At 39.0% G+C, this 17,238-nt stretch overlaps 1 protein-coding gene across 5 annotated transcripts in view; it reads left to right on the top strand.

Moving 5' to 3' along the window:
- Positions 1–17,210, top strand: part of ARFGEF1 (ADP ribosylation factor guanine nucleotide exchange factor 1) — a 102,850-nt gene extending 85,640 nt beyond the window's left edge. For 2 of the 5 annotated variants that reach the window (XM_036338447.1, XM_036338446.1), the window contains exons 30-39: positions 3,137–3,266; positions 4,165–4,300; positions 4,386–4,524; positions 6,406–6,478; positions 8,376–8,508; positions 11,334–11,473; positions 12,825–12,993; positions 14,317–14,455; positions 15,156–15,273; positions 15,769–17,210. In XM_036338447.1, the coding sequence (XP_036194340.1) occupies positions 3,137–3,266; positions 4,165–4,300; positions 4,386–4,524; positions 6,406–6,478; positions 8,376–8,508; positions 11,334–11,473; positions 12,825–12,993; positions 14,317–14,455; positions 15,156–15,273; positions 15,769–15,933 (1,342 nt within the window). In that variant the 3' untranslated portion in view covers positions 15,934–17,210. The remainder of the gene's footprint in view (positions 1–3,136; positions 3,267–4,164; positions 4,301–4,385; positions 4,525–6,405; positions 6,479–8,375; positions 8,509–11,333; positions 11,474–12,824; positions 12,994–14,316; positions 14,456–15,155; positions 15,274–15,768) is intronic. The other 3 variants (XR_004972520.1, XM_036338448.1, XM_036338449.1) reach the window with 3 other exon arrangements.
- The last annotated feature ends 28 nt before the right edge of the window (positions 17,211–17,238 follow it).

Below are 17,238 nucleotides of genomic sequence, written 5' to 3'. Positions count from 1 at the left end.
CCCATCGATGTTTCTAACTCTCTATCTCTCTCCCTTTCTCTCTGTAAAAAATCAGTAAAATATATTTAAAAAAAAAAAAAAGAATTGAACTCTTTCCAAAGTATATTCTCAATAAAAGATCTATATGAGCATATAACAAATTTGTAAAGAAATTATTTTGGATATGATGTAACCAGACAAGCGCTCAGTATACACTTCTCATGTTACAGCTCAGATCAGTCCCATAAGATAATTTTTCTCACTCTGTATTTGTGGCTTTGAAATTGAAATGGCCAACTTGTATTACAGTATCTGTCAAAAGTGCTTGAGTGTATCATGAGTTCAGTTTCATGTTAAAATCCCTCATTGAATTATGCCATCTTTTTAGGAGAATCATTCGTCATTTGGACAGTTCACTGAACATTTTAAAACCAGAAACATGTTCAGACTTATAATAAATCAATGATAGAAATGTAATGAAAGAATGAATATTTCCTCCCCTTATGCCAGAATACCCCATTGCCACCCCCATACAAGGTTAAGTTTGATTTATTTCCTAAGAAACTTCACTTTTATAGTATTTGTAATAACAAAATAAAATTATGATATAGGTAAGTTATCCAAAGTAGAACTCAAACTTTGACTCAACCTTGGGAGTTTCTCAGAGTGTAGTAGTCACAAGAACAGTGTATAACATTTTATCTTGACAAGGGACCTGCCTGCTTTCTTAGCCTCTTAGCCTGTTCTTGTCTGGGACCACACTGATTTACTTCTCACCATATTTATATTCCGATTACAGATGGGTTCTGGTTATTAAAGGGAAGAGAAAGTATGTGTTCTAGTTAGTAAAAGAGATAAAATATGAGTAAACTCTTCCATGATGGCTTTCATTTTCTTACCTCACCCTAGGATCTGTAGGGCTGTTATTTAGATTATACGTAAAAATGTAACGCTGTCATTTATTTATTTATTTATTTATTAAATATATTTTATTGATTTTTTTACAGAGAGGAAGGGAGAGGGTTAGAGAGTTAGAAACATTGATGAGAGAGAAACATCGATCAGCTGCCTCCCACACACTCCCCACTGGGGATGTGCCTGCAACCAAGGTACATGCCCTTGACCGGAATCAAACCTGGAACCCTTCAGTCCACAGGCCAACGCTCTATCCACTGAGCCAAACCAGTCAGGGCCGCTGTTATTTATAACACACTGATCATAAAATACTTTCACCTGCGTTCTCATTTGACTCCCTCAGAATTTTGTAGATTTATGGTTAAATAATTAACCTAGAGCCCCAAATATTCCTTTTCCCTACACTAGCAACTGAAGTATTGTTTTAAAAAAGACCTCTTCGACAGTAAAAAATTCTTGGAAACCTCTGTAGATCTGTGTTTGCTTTGGGGGCCTAGAAAAAACAGGTTTCCCACATTCCCTTCTCCCCAGACATGGGAGTTAGCATCCAGTTACTTAGCAAGAGAGGAAATGGATTTGGAGCTCATGGGATGGAGGAAGAGGGAGCCCTTTTCCATTGTGGAGGGAAATGTGGACTAGCTTCTTTACTTCCACTCATTACACAGTAGGTATCTTATGAATCAGATAAACTTACGAACTTGCTGTAAGGCAAACTGTCATAATGTTATTTTTACACATTCATTTAACAAATACTTATTTTGAGCTTAATTTGAAACAGGCATGAACTAGACTTGAGGGAAGCATAGCAACAAATAAGCTAGACTATGTGTCGTCTTTATGGAGCCTTTCAAAGAAAATTTTGTTCTGGCTTACCATCAGACTTACTGGAAATATAAACCTTTTTAAATCGAAGGATACCTATATTTTGCTATAAGAAAGTAACAGAGGAAACATCAAGCTTTTTAACAGCTACATGAATGGTTTTTTTGTTTCCTTTTGTTTTTTGTTAACCCTCATCTGAGGATATTTTTTCCATTGATTTTTAGAGAGAGAGTGGAAGGAAGAGAGGGAGAGAGGAAGGAGAGAGAAACATCGATGTTGCCTCCCACACTCTCCAACTGGGGTCAGGGAGGGAACCTGCATGCAACACAGGTACGTGCCCTTGACTGGGAATCAACCCTTTGACCCTTAGGTTCCTGGGATGATGCTCTAACCACTTACCACACCAGTCAGTTTTTTAAATTGAATTTATTGGGGCGACACTGGTTAACAAAATTATATGGGTTTCAGATGCATAATTCTACAACACATCATCTGTACTCTGTTGTGTGTTCACTACCCCAAGTCAAGTCTCTCCATCAACCTTTACCTGCCGCTCCCCCTCCCCCTACCGTTCACCCTCCTCTAGTCTTGATGAGGATAATCAGGAAGACAATTTTGAATTTTAGGTTTAACATTTATTCAAAGAAAGTGATACTAAGCACTTTATTTGTTCAACAAGTACTCACCATGTGCCTCCTAAAACAGGGGTGGGCAAACTTTTTGACTGGAGGGCCACAATGGGTTCTTAAACTGGACCGGAGGGCCGGAACAAAAGCATGGATGGAGTGTTTGTGTGAACTAATATAAATTCAGAGTAAACATCATTACATAAAAGGGTACGGTCTTTTTTTTCAATAGTTTTATTCATTTCAAACGGGCCGGATCCGGCCCGCGGGCCATAGTTTGCCCACGGCTGTCCTAGATGCTCTGTGCCTGGGATGGAGCAGAAAACAGACCTGCCCAAATGGACATCTTGTGGATTAGCTTTACAAATTCTTTGTTTGAAGATATTATATGAACAATTATAGCATTCTCTAAAAACTCCTATAGCTCTTTGAAAAAGATTTTCTAAAATCTATTTTTTGTTCTTAGACTGTTAATTGATATATTTTCTTCCTTGGTCACAGTGCCACAAAATTAATATTCATTAATAAGATGGTCTGTATCCATCTGTAATTTCATTTACTATTTTTAAATGCTGAATGATGGGGTGGGAATGGAGGAAAATTAAAATAAAGAAAAATTTGAAATGTTTTCCTAAATGCATTCTAAAGAAAGCTGGATGTATAACAAGGTAAAAACCAGTTTTAAACTTTGTTTTCTGTAGCTTTGTGAACTGTTAACAGTTATAGGAGGGAGATTCTGATGTGCAGTGCTTTTTTGGTGTTATAGTTTTACTAATTACATTATATCACTTTAGGGGCTTAACAGTAATGTTTGAAATAATGAAAACTTACGGTCACACTTATGAAAAACACTGGTGGCAGGATTTATTTAGAATTGTGTTCAGAATCTTTGACAACATGAAATTGCCAGAACAGCAGACAGAGGTAAGACATGAAATGTTCATTTAATATAGTTAAGTCAAGAGGCTCTTAATATTTTTCTTAATACATTTTAATATTTCATATTAAGCATATTGGACAGAAAAAAATTCCTAGAGAAATTTTCCTTAAGGCGTTACAATAAATTGTATGCCTTTATAAACAAGAACACTATTTGGGGATAGAGCCGAGTTAATGAACTGGTGGGATTTTTTGTTGTTTTTTTATGTTTTTGTTGAACTTCCAGTTTCTTTTCCTCATTTTACTATTGTCACAACTATAAACACCAGTAGCTTTCTTTAGTATTCATAGGGACTTCTTATTCTGAATTACTAAAGACTACATGGTAATAAATAGACATATGTATGCACTACCACAAAACTGTGTTTGAAAGCTGTCAGTTCAGGTTAGTCCATTATGCATTTGAGAAAAACACTTACTTTATATGGCCCTATTTGTCTTTTAGAGTGTTTTTAAATGACTGTACTTCATGAAAGTCAGTTTAATTTAAAAGATATACTGATCCCACTTGGATAAATTCTTACCCTTTTCTTTCTCTTTATTTCTCTTTCAAGTTCGGTCATATGCTGGAGCAAGGCCTGCTGTTTATTCATGCATATTGTTTGAAAAGTCATAATGCTAATAGCAAGAAAATGCAGTGATAGTTCTTCACAATCAAAGAAAACAGTACAAAAAATAGTTAAATTATTTTATACATAGGTGTTATGGGCTAATGGAGAAAAATAGATAGCAGATATTAAGTGAGGTGAATGTAATGTTCTGGAGGGAAGTAAAAGTCTGAAAGGAACAGGGATAGGATTACATTTTACACGTTCAAACATATCTCTTTTTCAATTCTAGTAGTTGATGAATGGTCTGACTTTCTCTCCTGCCCCCCCCGCAGAAAGCTGAATGGATGACAACGACCTGTAATCATGCCCTTTATGCCATCTGTGACGTGTTCACCCAGTATTTAGAAGTGCTCAGTGATGTGCTTTTGGATGATATTTTTGCCCAGCTGTACTGGTGTGTGCAGCAAGGTATGTCTGTGCCAGATAGTGACACAAAGTGTTTGTTAAATTGGACCCTGGTAATATACAAATGATTTGCTCTTTTCTTTTCTAGACAATGAGCAGTTAGCACGATCTGGTACAAACTGCTTAGAGAATGTTGTTATCCTGAATGGGGAAAAATTTACCCTAGAAATCTGGGATAAAACTTGTAACTGCACACTGGATATCTTCAAAACTACAATCCCACATGCGTAAGATGATTTTATACAACTTTATATTTTGAATGATGGACATAAAAGTTTGATAGTAACTAGTGATTTCTCATAACAGAATCCTTTTTCAAACATCTCATTGTTCCTTGAATTTGTATTTATTACAAATCAAACTCCTATAATCCATAACAAATACATAAATTAAATTCTTTATAAACCAAAACCTTCAGTCTGATCATCCAAAATTGGGGTCATAATGAAGTGATTCCACTTTTATAAGGGTTTATTTATCCAGACTAAACCAAGCCATGGTCTTGAATTAAAACAACAATAACATATATTTCAATTATTGTAGATTTAATAATCTTAGGAAGATTTATTTGCACCTATCACATTTTACAGTTAATTTTCATCATTTGGCATTGAATTGTAGTGAAGGAGTTTTTATCAACGGGAAACTAAGATAGAGCCTGCCTAGTGACTGATGCCTCCTGGACGTTTTGCAGGACAGACTTGGAACTTACTTCCCAGTACCTCAGGGCCCTTTGACATGCCCCAGATCTTCACCTTACATCTACGATATGTAAATCTACTTAATTAGATGTTTTAAATGTTACCTAAAACATCTTACTAAGTAGATGTATGTGAATGCACTGGCATAAAACTATACACAAAAACTATCAGTCCACGTTTTTAAGCATCATAAACTTTTTCTTGACATGAATTAAATGTGTTTGTACTGGTATGATCTCCTGGTAAATATCCTCATCACTAGGAAATACAAAGTCAAACAAGAGGAACACACCCTTAGGAAAGATCAGGGTAGGATTACACCAAAAGGACACACATTAATTTCCTTGGCCTATTTATAATTACTTGACAGTTCTTACTTTTTGGTGCACATTTTGTTGGATCAGTGTAACTGACAAATGATAGATTTTTGTCATAGTTTATCTGTGGCCGCTATTGTATGAATTATTTCTTAGCTGTTGTCCCTGTGAAGTCTTTAGAACAACCAGTTGGGCTGAATTTTTTTTAAAATTTTTAAAATATGTTTTTATTGGTGTGTTTTTTTAAGAGAGAGAGGAAGGGAGAAGGATAGAGAGATAGAAGCATGATGAGAGAGAAACACTGATCGGCTGCCTCCTGCATGCCCCACACAGGGGATCTAGCCTGCAACCCAGACATGTACCCTGACCAGGAATTGAACCAGTGACCTCTTGGTTTACAGGTCGATGCTCAACCACTGAGCACACCAGCCAGGCTGAATTGCTTTTTTAAAGAACTGCTTCTGCTTTAATTCATTGAATGTATACATTCTAGATATAAGATACATGATCTTAAAGATCATCTAATAGCATCTCTTACTAGCAAGTATCTGTACCAGAGTTCTCTCCATATTGAACTGAAGTGATGTATTTACTGCCTGTCTGCCCCATTTCCCAGGAATTCTTGCTTCTCAAAGAAAAACATAGGTCTTAATCATCTTTCTGTCCCAAGCAGCTAATCAACTTAGTGTCCTCTTTGGGGCCAAATTTTATTTTATTTATTTTTATACATTAAAAAAATAGAATCTAAAAATGTTTATGAATTTTTTTGAAACAGCTTCAACTTTTTTTAAATCTCACTTTGAACAATACTTAATGACCCTTAATACTTAGAAAAACTGAGTTTAAAGTTCTAAAACTGATGACCCGAGTACTCTCAATTATATTAACTGCTAATTGTTTTTCTGGAAGTATATATTTTTAATTTCTCACTAGATTTTTTTTTCTTCAGCAAATTGCTCTTAACAGTAGTCACAGAAGGAATATGTTGTTTTTGGTATATTCATGTGACTTTTATGTGCCCATTTCAAAATACGTTGGATGCGACATGTTTTACACTGTGATTGACTGGTGTGATTTTGGTATTTTAAAGGCTTTTGACGTGGCGTCCCACTTCCGGAGAAACTGTCCCCCTACCTTCCTCTCCTGTGAGTGAAAAACAGTTGGTAAGTTCTAATAAATAAAGCATATTTTAAATTATTTGTGATAAGTAATTTTACTGTGGACCAAATTCTTTTGTATGACCCCAGTTCTTTTAAAAAGAAGGCATAAATCTACTGTCCAGATTCTCAGGTTAAATTTCATGATAGTCAATTTCCCAACTAGCTAAAATTTATCTCTGTAAGTACCATGCAGGCAGTATTTTAAATATTTTATTATAAGATGAGACATAGAGTAAAATGACTTCAAGAGTTGTAAGAGGCAGGCACCAGATAATGCATGGATTTCCATGCCAAGCTGAAGCTATTATTGGATATTGCATTTAAACTTAATTTTGATATAATTTGACCCTAAAGAAAAGTGACAAAACTGGTACAAAGAATTCTGATATACCCTTCATCCGTATTTATTTGCCTAGGACTGATATAACAAATTACCACACACTTAAGTGGCTTAAAACAACAAAAATTTATTCTCTCATAGTCCTGGAGGCAAAAAGTCCAAAATCCAGGCATCCACAGAGTAAACTCCCTTCAAAGCCTTTGAGGGAGAATCCTTTATGCTTCTCTCAGCTTCCATGGGTGCTGGCAACCCTTGGCATTCCTTGGCTTGTATGCACATCACTGCAGTTCTCCCAGCAGCTTTTTGAACCAGGTTTGGTACATGTTATCCCTGCTTCACACTAGTACAGAGCAATGAATAAAGGGTCACGCTGCGGGTCATAACGTAAGTCCAAGTTAAAATACTATTGTGATTAGCTCTGTTTTGGGGAACACAGGCCCCTGTGCTCCTTTCAGAAACCCAGGTGAGGCTGCTTCTGGCTGTGACTCTTCGGACAGAAGGCTCCGGCCTCTTAAGACACAGTCTGACTCGCTGAGGGCATTGTATTGCTGTCACTACATCTATTGTCTGACACTGTACTGGTGCTTTGCACTTATTGTCAAATCCATAGATAATAACCCACATGGGAAGTAATCAGAAAACCTGTCTGGGAAGATTCATTGCTTTTTCAACGTTACACTTAGTGATTCTGGGGCGAAATCCAGTATAGCTCTGTTGGACTTGAACGTTCAGCTTCTCTTCATGACACTGCACTCCTACTTGGTCCCCTCCTCACTGACCTCTGGTTGTGGGTTCCTTGGATGACAGAACATCCTTCCCTAAAACTCACCCTTAAAAAGCTTCCCTGAGCTCAACCTGCACAGAGCTTGCAGGAGTCTGTGTAGATTCCATGACAGTTCGTGGGTCTTGTTGACTACTTTTCCCCCACAGTGAACTTAGCATTTTTATCTCTTGCTTTTGGGTAGTGTCAGGCCTAAGCCTGGCAGTCAGAAGGGAAGCTTTTCGCTTAAAGACTATTGGCTCTGTCAGTGGATAGGTAATTTTAAATAATTTTCTCTCATTGCATCTGTAATTGCAATGTGTAGAATGTCATTTTCATAGGGACACAGTCTATTTTTTTAAAAAAAAAACAACAACACAGCATAATGGAAACTATTTTTATTTTCTTTTATTGATTAAGGTATTACATATGTGTCCTTATCCCTCCATTGCCCCCCACCCAACTCCCGTTCATGCCCTCACCCCCCTGGTGTCTGTGTCCATTGTTTAGGCTTATATGCATGCATACAAGTCCTTTGGTTGATCTCTCCCCCTTACCCCCACCCTCCCCTACCTTCCCTCTGAGGTTTGAGCATCTGATCGATGCTTCTCTGTCTCTGGATCTGTTTTTGTTCATCAGTTTATGTTGTTCATTGTAATCCGCAAATGAGTGAGCTCATGTGATACTTATCTTTCTCTGACTGACTTACTTCACTTAGCGTGATGCTCTCCAGCTCCATCCATGCTGTTTTTATTCTTAAGCTTTATTCACTGTACTTATAATGAATTTTTTTTTGTTAGGATACAATATCACAGAAATCTGTAGATATCCATGATTCTATTCAACCAAGATCTGCAGATAATAGACAGCAAGCAACATTGGCTTCTGTCTCTACAGTGAATGAAGAAGCCAACAAAATTAAACCTTCAGCAAGTGAGTTATTTATACTCTTAGTAAAACTAAATTGTGTGTTTTGTTTGATGTAGGAAAGGGATGAAATTCGCTTGTACTTTTATTACTAACAAATACACTGTAACTGATTGTATAGTCACTTCATTACTATGTTCGCTCCAACCTGAACCTCCCAGGATAGATAGGTAGATACTCCCTTGAGTAGGATCAGGAACTCTGCTAACACCTGCCATACCAGCTAGTGTTTGTGTTGAGCCTACGAGTCTTCCCTCTCATCCCCTTCTTTCATGTCAGCCCCATTTTTTTCCTGCAAAAGTAGGGCCTGATGGGCCCTCCTCTACTCATCTATGAAGGGAGGTAGTAAGGGCTGAGGGCTTCCAAAGCTGGAGCTCCCGCTCTGGGGAGCAAGCCCTCCTTATGCTCTGCTGCCCCACACCCACACCCATGTCATCTTCACTCCTCTCCTCACCTTCTTAGTTCTTCTGTTTTTACTAAATAGGTTAAATTTTGTTTACTGAAGGAAAATTACAACACTGAGGAAAGAATGCCTCCTCCTTAGAGGACAATAGGACAGCTTTAAAAATCGCCTTTTAAAATTGAGAAGAAATTCACGTAACGAAAGTAACCAATTGAAAGTGAACGATTCAGTGGCAGTTAGTAAATTCACAATGGTGTGCAGTTGCTACTTTATCTAGTTCCAAAACATTTTTTATCATCCCAAAAGACAACCCCACAACCATTATGCTTTTCCTTCCTATTTTCCCAGTCCTCAGCCCTGGCAACCACCATTCTGATTTCTGTGTCTGTGGATTTGCTATTCTGCACATTTCATGTAAATGGAATCATACAGTCTGTGACCTTTTATGTCTGGCTTTTATCTAGCATAATGTTTCAAGGTCCAGCCACATTGTAAAGTAGATCAGTAATTCCTTTTTATGATGGAGTAATTGTCATTTTTGTGGATATGCCACATGTTATCCATTCATCTGTTGATGGGCATTTGAGTTTATTCTACCTTTTGGTTATTATGAACAAGGCTGCTTTGACTGTCTGTTTACAAGTACTGTTTTTAATTCTTTTGGGACTATACCTAGGAGTAGAATTGCTGGGTTATATGATAATTCTGTATTTAACTTTTTGAGGAACCACTGAAATATGTTCCATAGTGGCTGTACCATTTTACATTCCCACCAGCAATTCCAATTTCCTCATCTTCACCAAAATTACTTTTTTTAGTATAGCCATCCTAGTGGGTGTGACGTGGTAGCTCATTGTGGATTTTATTTGCATTTCCTTAATGATTGGTAATGTTGAGTAGTGTCTTTTCATGTGCTCATTGGCCATTTGTATATCTTTTTTGGAGAAATATCTATTCACGTCCTTGGCTCATTTATAGTTGGGCTGTTTTTTTTAGTTTTTGAATTGTATGAGTTTGTTGCATGCTCTGGATACTACCCCATATCCGATACATGATTTGCATTTTCTCCCATTCTCTAGGTCATTTTTTCACTTCTTTGATAGTGTCTTCTGTTACACAACAGTTTTTCATTTTGATGAAGTCTAGTTTATTTTTTTTTTCTTTTGTTGTTCATGTTTTTAGTGTCATATCTAAGAATCCATTAACAGGTCATGAAGATTTTCCTCAATGTTTTCTTCTAAGAGTTTTATACTTTTTAAACTCTTATATATAGATCACTGATCCATTTTTAAAAATAGATTTTTATTTATTTTAGAGGAAGGGAGAGGGATAGAGAGATAGAAAAATTGATGAGAGAGAAACATCAATTGGCTGCCTCCTGCACTCCCCCTACTGGGGATCGAGCCTGCAGCCTGGGCATATAGCCTGACCATAAATTGAACTGGTGACCTCTTGGTTCCTGGGTCAACACTCAACCACTGAGCCACACCAGCCGGGCTATTCTTGTATTATTAATTATTCTTATATATTTTCCCATACAAACAAGTATAAACCTACTTTTGCAACTCATAGTAGTATATATTACCATCAAAGGAGGAGGACAAAGGGAAAGCCCACCTAAATGTCTGAGTTACTTTCTGTTTCCTTTCTCATAAAATGCCCTAAAAATATTTGTGACTATTTTGCTTTCAAAATATCAGGCAGCAATTGTCAGGTAGAAACCACCATTGCCATGAACCAGGAGGTCAGTGAAATGGAAAATTTCTTTTATGAATATGTGTTAGAAACATTGTCCTATTGACCAAATTTGTTAGGCTAGAGGGAGGTAGCCATGTTACAGTTCACCTGGGCACTGTGGAAAATACTTCTGTTACTTAACGATTTGGTTACTTTTGTAGTAACGCACTTAGCATAACTTTTTATAGATTTCTTTGCTTATGGATCCTTTTGAAGATATAAGGTCATTTGAGCTACAACTCCTAACATGGTTCCAAATAAAACATGGACTATGGTTAATCCACAATATTGCTCCATTTGTCAAAATTTTTGGCTATCTCTCACTTCCTGTCTTACAAGTCTAGTTTCTGTTGTTTTTCTTTTGGTGTAGGTTTGTATATTACCTATATTCAAAGGCCAAACTTGTGCTTACAGTAAAGGTTTAAGTTTTAGCTTTTAATTCATTGTTACATTTTGTTAAAAAATAACCTACATTTTATTTAAAAAATGAATATTTTCTGGGTTTTCTAAATATTGATTAAACTTTTGCTGAGTAGTGCTTATGTGAAAAAGCAGTAAGTATATCCTTCTATGATATGTGCAAGTTACCTTCATACATATTATGTTCCCTTAGCATTGTAATATCGTAGAAATGATAAAGGATTCGAAATAATTTTTGTTTGCATGTGCATTGGGGTGGGTTTCCTCACAGAATATCCAGAACAAAAACTGTTTGCTGCCCTGTTGATTAAATGTGTTGTGCAGCTGGAACTCATCCAGACTATCGACAACATTGTGTTCTTCCCCGCCACCAGCAGGAAGGAGGATGCGGAGAACTTAGCTGCAGCCCAGGTGAGGAGCGGAGACAGTCTGGGATTCAGAGCCGAGGTCGAGCTAGAGATGTAATTTGGGGGTGGGGGTAGGTCTTTATTACATTGATCTCATTTTAAACCATGGGACTGGATGGCATGACCCAGGTAGAGTGTGGTCAGGGATTGAGCCCTGGAGGCCTCCATGGTTTAGCTCCTGGTGAGGCAATTGGTAAAGAGCCGGAGACCAAGAACAAGGGTGGCATGAGGAGACCTGGAAGCCAAGTGCAGAAATGTCTTAGAAGTCCTAAGTTCTGTCCAATTCTCAGTAGGTCAAGTAATTTTCTGTCTGAGAATTGCCCTCTAGCAATTTGGTGGACTTTAGTGACCTTGACATTGTGTTTAATTGTGATATTATTATATTGGGTACAAAAGAAGAGAGTAGTTGAAGACAGCAAATATTGGTAACTCTAGGGGTACAGAGAAATGTGGTAATAGCTGGAGGAGAATGAAGGAGTGAAGAAAAGGGTGTCTTTAAGATGAGCAACATTGCAGCATGTCCTCCGATGAGAGCTCTCCGGGAGAGGGACAGCTGCTGGAGCAGTCTCTTGAGTGACTGCCTGGAGATGGACCCTAGTGCGAAGACCCCGGGGGTTGTCTTGGTTAGAAGCAGACAGCTCATGCATTATAACAGGAATGCAAGCAAAGTGAATGGGTTATATGTAAATGTAGGAAGGCGGGTGGGAGTTTGTGGAGATCTGATAGCGCTGGTTTCTCATTTAGATAGGAAGAAAAGCCATTCACCAAGTGAGTTTGGGAAGAAAGCTTTAGCTACTTGAGAGAAGGGAAAACAGGAATTAGTGTCCAGGGAATTGGACGAGGGACGTGCCAGGAGGATTGCTGGGCAGCACCCAGATTTAATCCAGCATCCACTGAATTTAAAGATAAATCAGTCCGTTTCTCTCCAGTTAGGATTAGCATGTGGGAGCAGACATGGAAGGCAGCTTTCCAAACAATTACTGTGAGGAGGAGGTGAGGGGTTGTGCAAGGGAATAATTATCATCACATGGACTCCCACCTGGTGAAGAGGAGCAGTGAGGACCCGAGGGGCGAGGAAGCGGGGGGGGGGGGGGGGGGGGGGCTGGGAGAATGTCTGTAGGGTCTGGTATGAGCAGAGCTCTGGGAGTCAGGAATCAGGAGGATCATGCTTGGGGACTAGGGTGCATGCAATGAAGATTCTGGAAATCAGGCAACAAAAGATGGACCTTTCCCCACCTTCTGTTGAGATAGAACAGATTAGGTTCTGTGGCTGCTTGTAAACCGTCTTTGGGAAGCACTGATTTCTAAAATCTGTGACTCTGTGTGTGTGCGCTATGGTGGTTTATCTCCCAAAGAGAGATGCCGTGGACTTTGATGTTCGAGTTGATACTCAAGACCAAGGAATGTACCGCTTTTTAACATCACAACAGCTTTTTAAGCTACTGGACTGCTTATTAGAGTCACATCGATTTGCAAAAGCATTTAATTCCAACAATGAACAGAGGACTGCTCTGTGGAAAGCAGGTAAGCTGCACAGTCCCACATCCAATGTTCACTGTTAATGAATGTACACCACATACTTCCATTGCTCAGAACTCACTGACTGTCCTGCAGATCTGTGCATGTCACTGTTTAACTTCCACCTTAACAACTATAATAGGAAGGCATTCTGCCAACCAGGTCTTCCTGTCAGGTCTTCAATAAATTAAGTAACTGTCTGGGTTTATTTGTTTCCCCTTGTTTAGTTGACTTTTATTTGATTGAGTTGATGAGTCGTCTTTCATCTTGTTTCCCAGCGTGGGCCTTCCTATTGACACTGTCAACAACGGAAATCTGCCCTTTTATGAGAAGCAGTGGGTGTGAGGGTCCCGAACACACACAATCTGGGATATGTATTCAAATGACTTCTCCATATAGGCCTGGGCATGACCATATCTCAGAATGAAAGTGAATGGTTAAAGGTGGGAGGTATATTTGTTTTAGAACATGTTGGAAATTTTATTTTCTTTAAATCCTTTATTGTTGAAAGTATTACATGTCTCCTCTTTCCCCTATTGACCTCTCCCCTCCCACTCCTGAATCCCCCCTCTAAGCTTTATAATTTACTGACATTGCCAATTTTTTTATTTAAGAACTAGTTACTCAGTGCCTATTTGGTGTAAAACAGTGCTGCTGGGAGTGGGGGCGGCCGAATCTGGCAGGAAAAGGAAGGTGACGTTTACTGCATGTCAAATGGAGAGTGGTTGCTTTACATTTGAGTTTCTATGTCATCTAGAATGTCTAACTGCTGGTGAAGCCCTGGCTCTGTCCGTCCTCATCTCTTTACCCCCCAACTGCAGGAGAGAGTGGTCTGGCCTTGCTTTTTCCCTTCAGACCAACTTGTTGCCATCATTCTACTTGGGACAGCTCCTGTAAGGTCACCGGGCCCGTTTCCACATGCACTTGGCCCTTCGTACCATGACCTGGAAAACAGTCCATGTGGTCTGCTCTGTTCCACAGGAGCCCTGCTGTGCTGCACGGGGCTTCCAGGTGCACTTTCATTGGGAGAGTTCCCCTTTCCCAGCCAAGTGTGGTCTTTTATCTCCTACCCCCAGCTTGAGAGGGAAAGAAATTCTAAACATAGTAATGACCTTCATATCGGGGGCCTTCAGCCAGACTTGGTCTCTACCTTCTCAGTGTGACTTCTGTCCGTGGGCCACCTCGAGGGCGCAAGGCTCTGGGCGCCGCTGCTGTGACTCAGGTAGCAGATGTGATGGCTGCACACACAGAATGTGCTGCCATCCAGGCTGCAATACCTTTATGTAAGATACTTTCCCAAATTCATCCCAAAACTTCCCCTCTCTGCAGGTTTTAAAGGCAAATCCAAACCCAACCTTCTGAAGCAGGAGACGAGCAGCCTGGCCTGTGGGCTGCGCATTCTCTTCCGGATGTACATGGATGAGAGCCGGGTTAGTGCCTGGGAGGAGGTCCAGCAAAGGCTTTTAAAGTAAGACTCTTGGCTGAGTTTCTACCTCTCACCTGTGTGGCTACATGGTACAGGGCAGGGAAGGGCCACCAGATTCGCACGTGGGCGGCGTCCTCAGCCAACCCCATGGCCAGGAGCTGCGGGACCACGCAGATAACGCGGGGCCAAGGCAGAGATTGTGATAATTAAATGCAGTCTTAGAGGAGAGTGTGCTTTTGCACAGTTGGTGACATATGAATGTGTCCTGCCTGTTGTTCCTGTTACAGGACAAAGGAGAAAGTTTTCTCTCAAAGTTTTTACAACTTTATATTCTAGTTTTTAGGCTTTTTTATGCCAGAGAGCTCATTTTTTTCAAACCAATCATTTGTGAAAGGGAAAACCTGCCTGCACTTCATTTGAAAAAATATTTGGAGGTGTGTTGTTTTTCGTGTTACTATTTTTTGCATTCTATTTTTATTTAATGACAACTTAATACTGTCTTTAAACATTTCAATTCACATTAAGGCTAAAACATCCTGAAAGACTACCATCATCTGAATAGTATTTTTGTGTGTTCTTGGGGAACAGAAAGTCTCAGCAACCAGTTAAAGACTTTTTCAAATTATATAAAAAGGTCCTAATAGTCAAATATTCGCTACCCTCCATGTCTTAGTAGTTCTTGCTCAGTGAGTGTGCCAGCAGGTGTACGAGCACGTGTAAGAGTGAACCTTGTCTGTTGCAGTGTGTGCAGTGAAGCACTGAGTTACTTCCTTACTCTGACATCAGAGAGTCATCGGGAGGCCTGGACTAACTTACTGCTTTTGTTTCTAACGAAAGTTCTGAAGATAAGTGATAACAGGGTAAGTGTGAGACTGCGTACGCAGCCCAGCACTTCTGGCTTGATAGAGTCAAAGTGTATCAATTGCAAACTCTGAATATGGGATGTATAGTCCTTGCCTGGAGACTGTATAGTTTATATTGCAATGTTAGGTAGAATTTCCCCAGAAAATTAAATTTTTATTTAACAAAAGATGGTTTCAATAACTGATACATGGCTTATAAAAAAAACCGTAGTTCCTGCTGGGCCTCCTTTTATTACCTGGAAAAAAACAATGATAAATACTAACAGTTTGTCAAATTTATCAAAATAAGATAGAAACTAAGTGACTATTTGTATGAAGTGAGTCTTGAAAACCTCTGGTCTTTCAGTTCCATAATCAGCACATCACTGCTTCACGCAGACACCCGGTGTCCATGGTCAGTGCTCGGCCCAGTGATTTGTCTCCAAAGGGAGTTTTAGGTGGTGGTTTCGAATGAAAGCACTACTAATGGAGAAATTCATCTTTTCCTCCCAGTTCAAAGCTCACGCATCATTCTACTACCCTCTCTTATGTGAAATTATGCAATTTGACTTGATTCCTGAACTTCGTGCTGTTCTTAGAAGATTTTTTCTGCGAATTGGAGTGGTTTTTCAGATATCACAACCACCTGAACAGGAACTTGGACTAAACAAGCAGTGATGGGAACTCAGCGTTCTTCTCTTGGCGTTTACATCCCTCTGATCTTTAAAAGGACCCTGGAGCTGAGATTTCCTACCTGGAAAATGGTTTCTCTGAATTTCAGTGTCTAAGGGTTACTGACTGGTAAAGTGCTTAGAACTAGAACTCAGTCTTGCAACGCTCCAGCCCTCTCCGTGATGGACCTCGTGTGTCATGTTGAGCAGAAAGCCCATTTCCAGTGTCAGCTCTGCTCACAGGTCCTTCCCTGGCCTCAGAGGCAGGGAGAGCCCCACATACTTTTGGCAGGTGTGGAAGTGAAACTTACCCAAAGAACTATAGATGTAAAGATTTGAACTTCTGTAGGAAGTACAACTCAGGAGAGCTGTATTTTGAAGGATAAAATGTTTATAATTGGGGAGTGGGGGGAGAAGAAATTATTGTTCATGGTAAAAGATATTTAGCAACTATGGTATTCTTATTCTGAAATTTTTGCACACTCAGGCTACCTGAGATACTGGTAATCATCCTTCTGTGAAAAATGTACAGAGACGACGCAGGTCTGTAATATAAAAATCTTAAACATGATATAGTTCTTGCACTGTTTTCTTTATTTTCTTATTCATTTGCTAAATACCTATACTATTTTGTCAAATGCACTAAAAATTTGGGTTTAACTTTTTGTCTTTTTATTTTGTGGGGATTTTTGTTTTGCCCTTTTCGGGGGGGTTGATAACTTTGAAGGATTAACATGCCCAGAAGCTGTTGTGGCTGATACTTGTCATGATCAACAACAACAACAACAACAAAAAGGGTAGAAAATATCCCTACTGACATAACTACCTGTAATATACTTCTCTTAGGGCTTTTAAAGATGAGCCATTAAAATAGAATGATCCTTCATGGACTGAACTTGAATCACTGCAAAATGAATCTAGGCTGCTGTCACTTTTTCTTTTGGGTGGCGGGGCTTGATGTAGATTTTATTCTGTGTACAGAACTTAATGTTGAATATATTAAAATAACTCTGGCATGGTTTGGGGAGGTTAGATTTACTGGAAATGTATTCATACTGTGAATTGTGCTCTGATGGTTAAAAATTACAAGATTGTCAAGCATTCCGTATTAACAGTGGATGTAGAAATTTTTTCAGATGGATAAAATGTATATGGTACAGATGTAAAGTTTTCTATGTAAAAAATTCTGTACAACTTTCTGTACAATATTGATTCTCATCTGGCATATTCTAATCAGGTTATAGGTCAATAAAGTTTTTGGATTATTTCATCAGTGCAATCAAACCTGTGTAATCCACAGCCCCATGTTTCA

Source organism: Myotis myotis, unplaced genomic scaffold (genome assembly GCF_014108235.1).
Source record: "Myotis myotis isolate mMyoMyo1 unplaced genomic scaffold, mMyoMyo1.p scaffold_m19_p_16, whole genome shotgun sequence".
Taxonomy (NCBI): domain Eukaryota; kingdom Metazoa; phylum Chordata; class Mammalia; order Chiroptera; family Vespertilionidae; genus Myotis; species Myotis myotis.
Note: the sequence above shows the minus strand (reverse complement) of the source record. Positions and strands in the feature narration are given on the sequence as shown.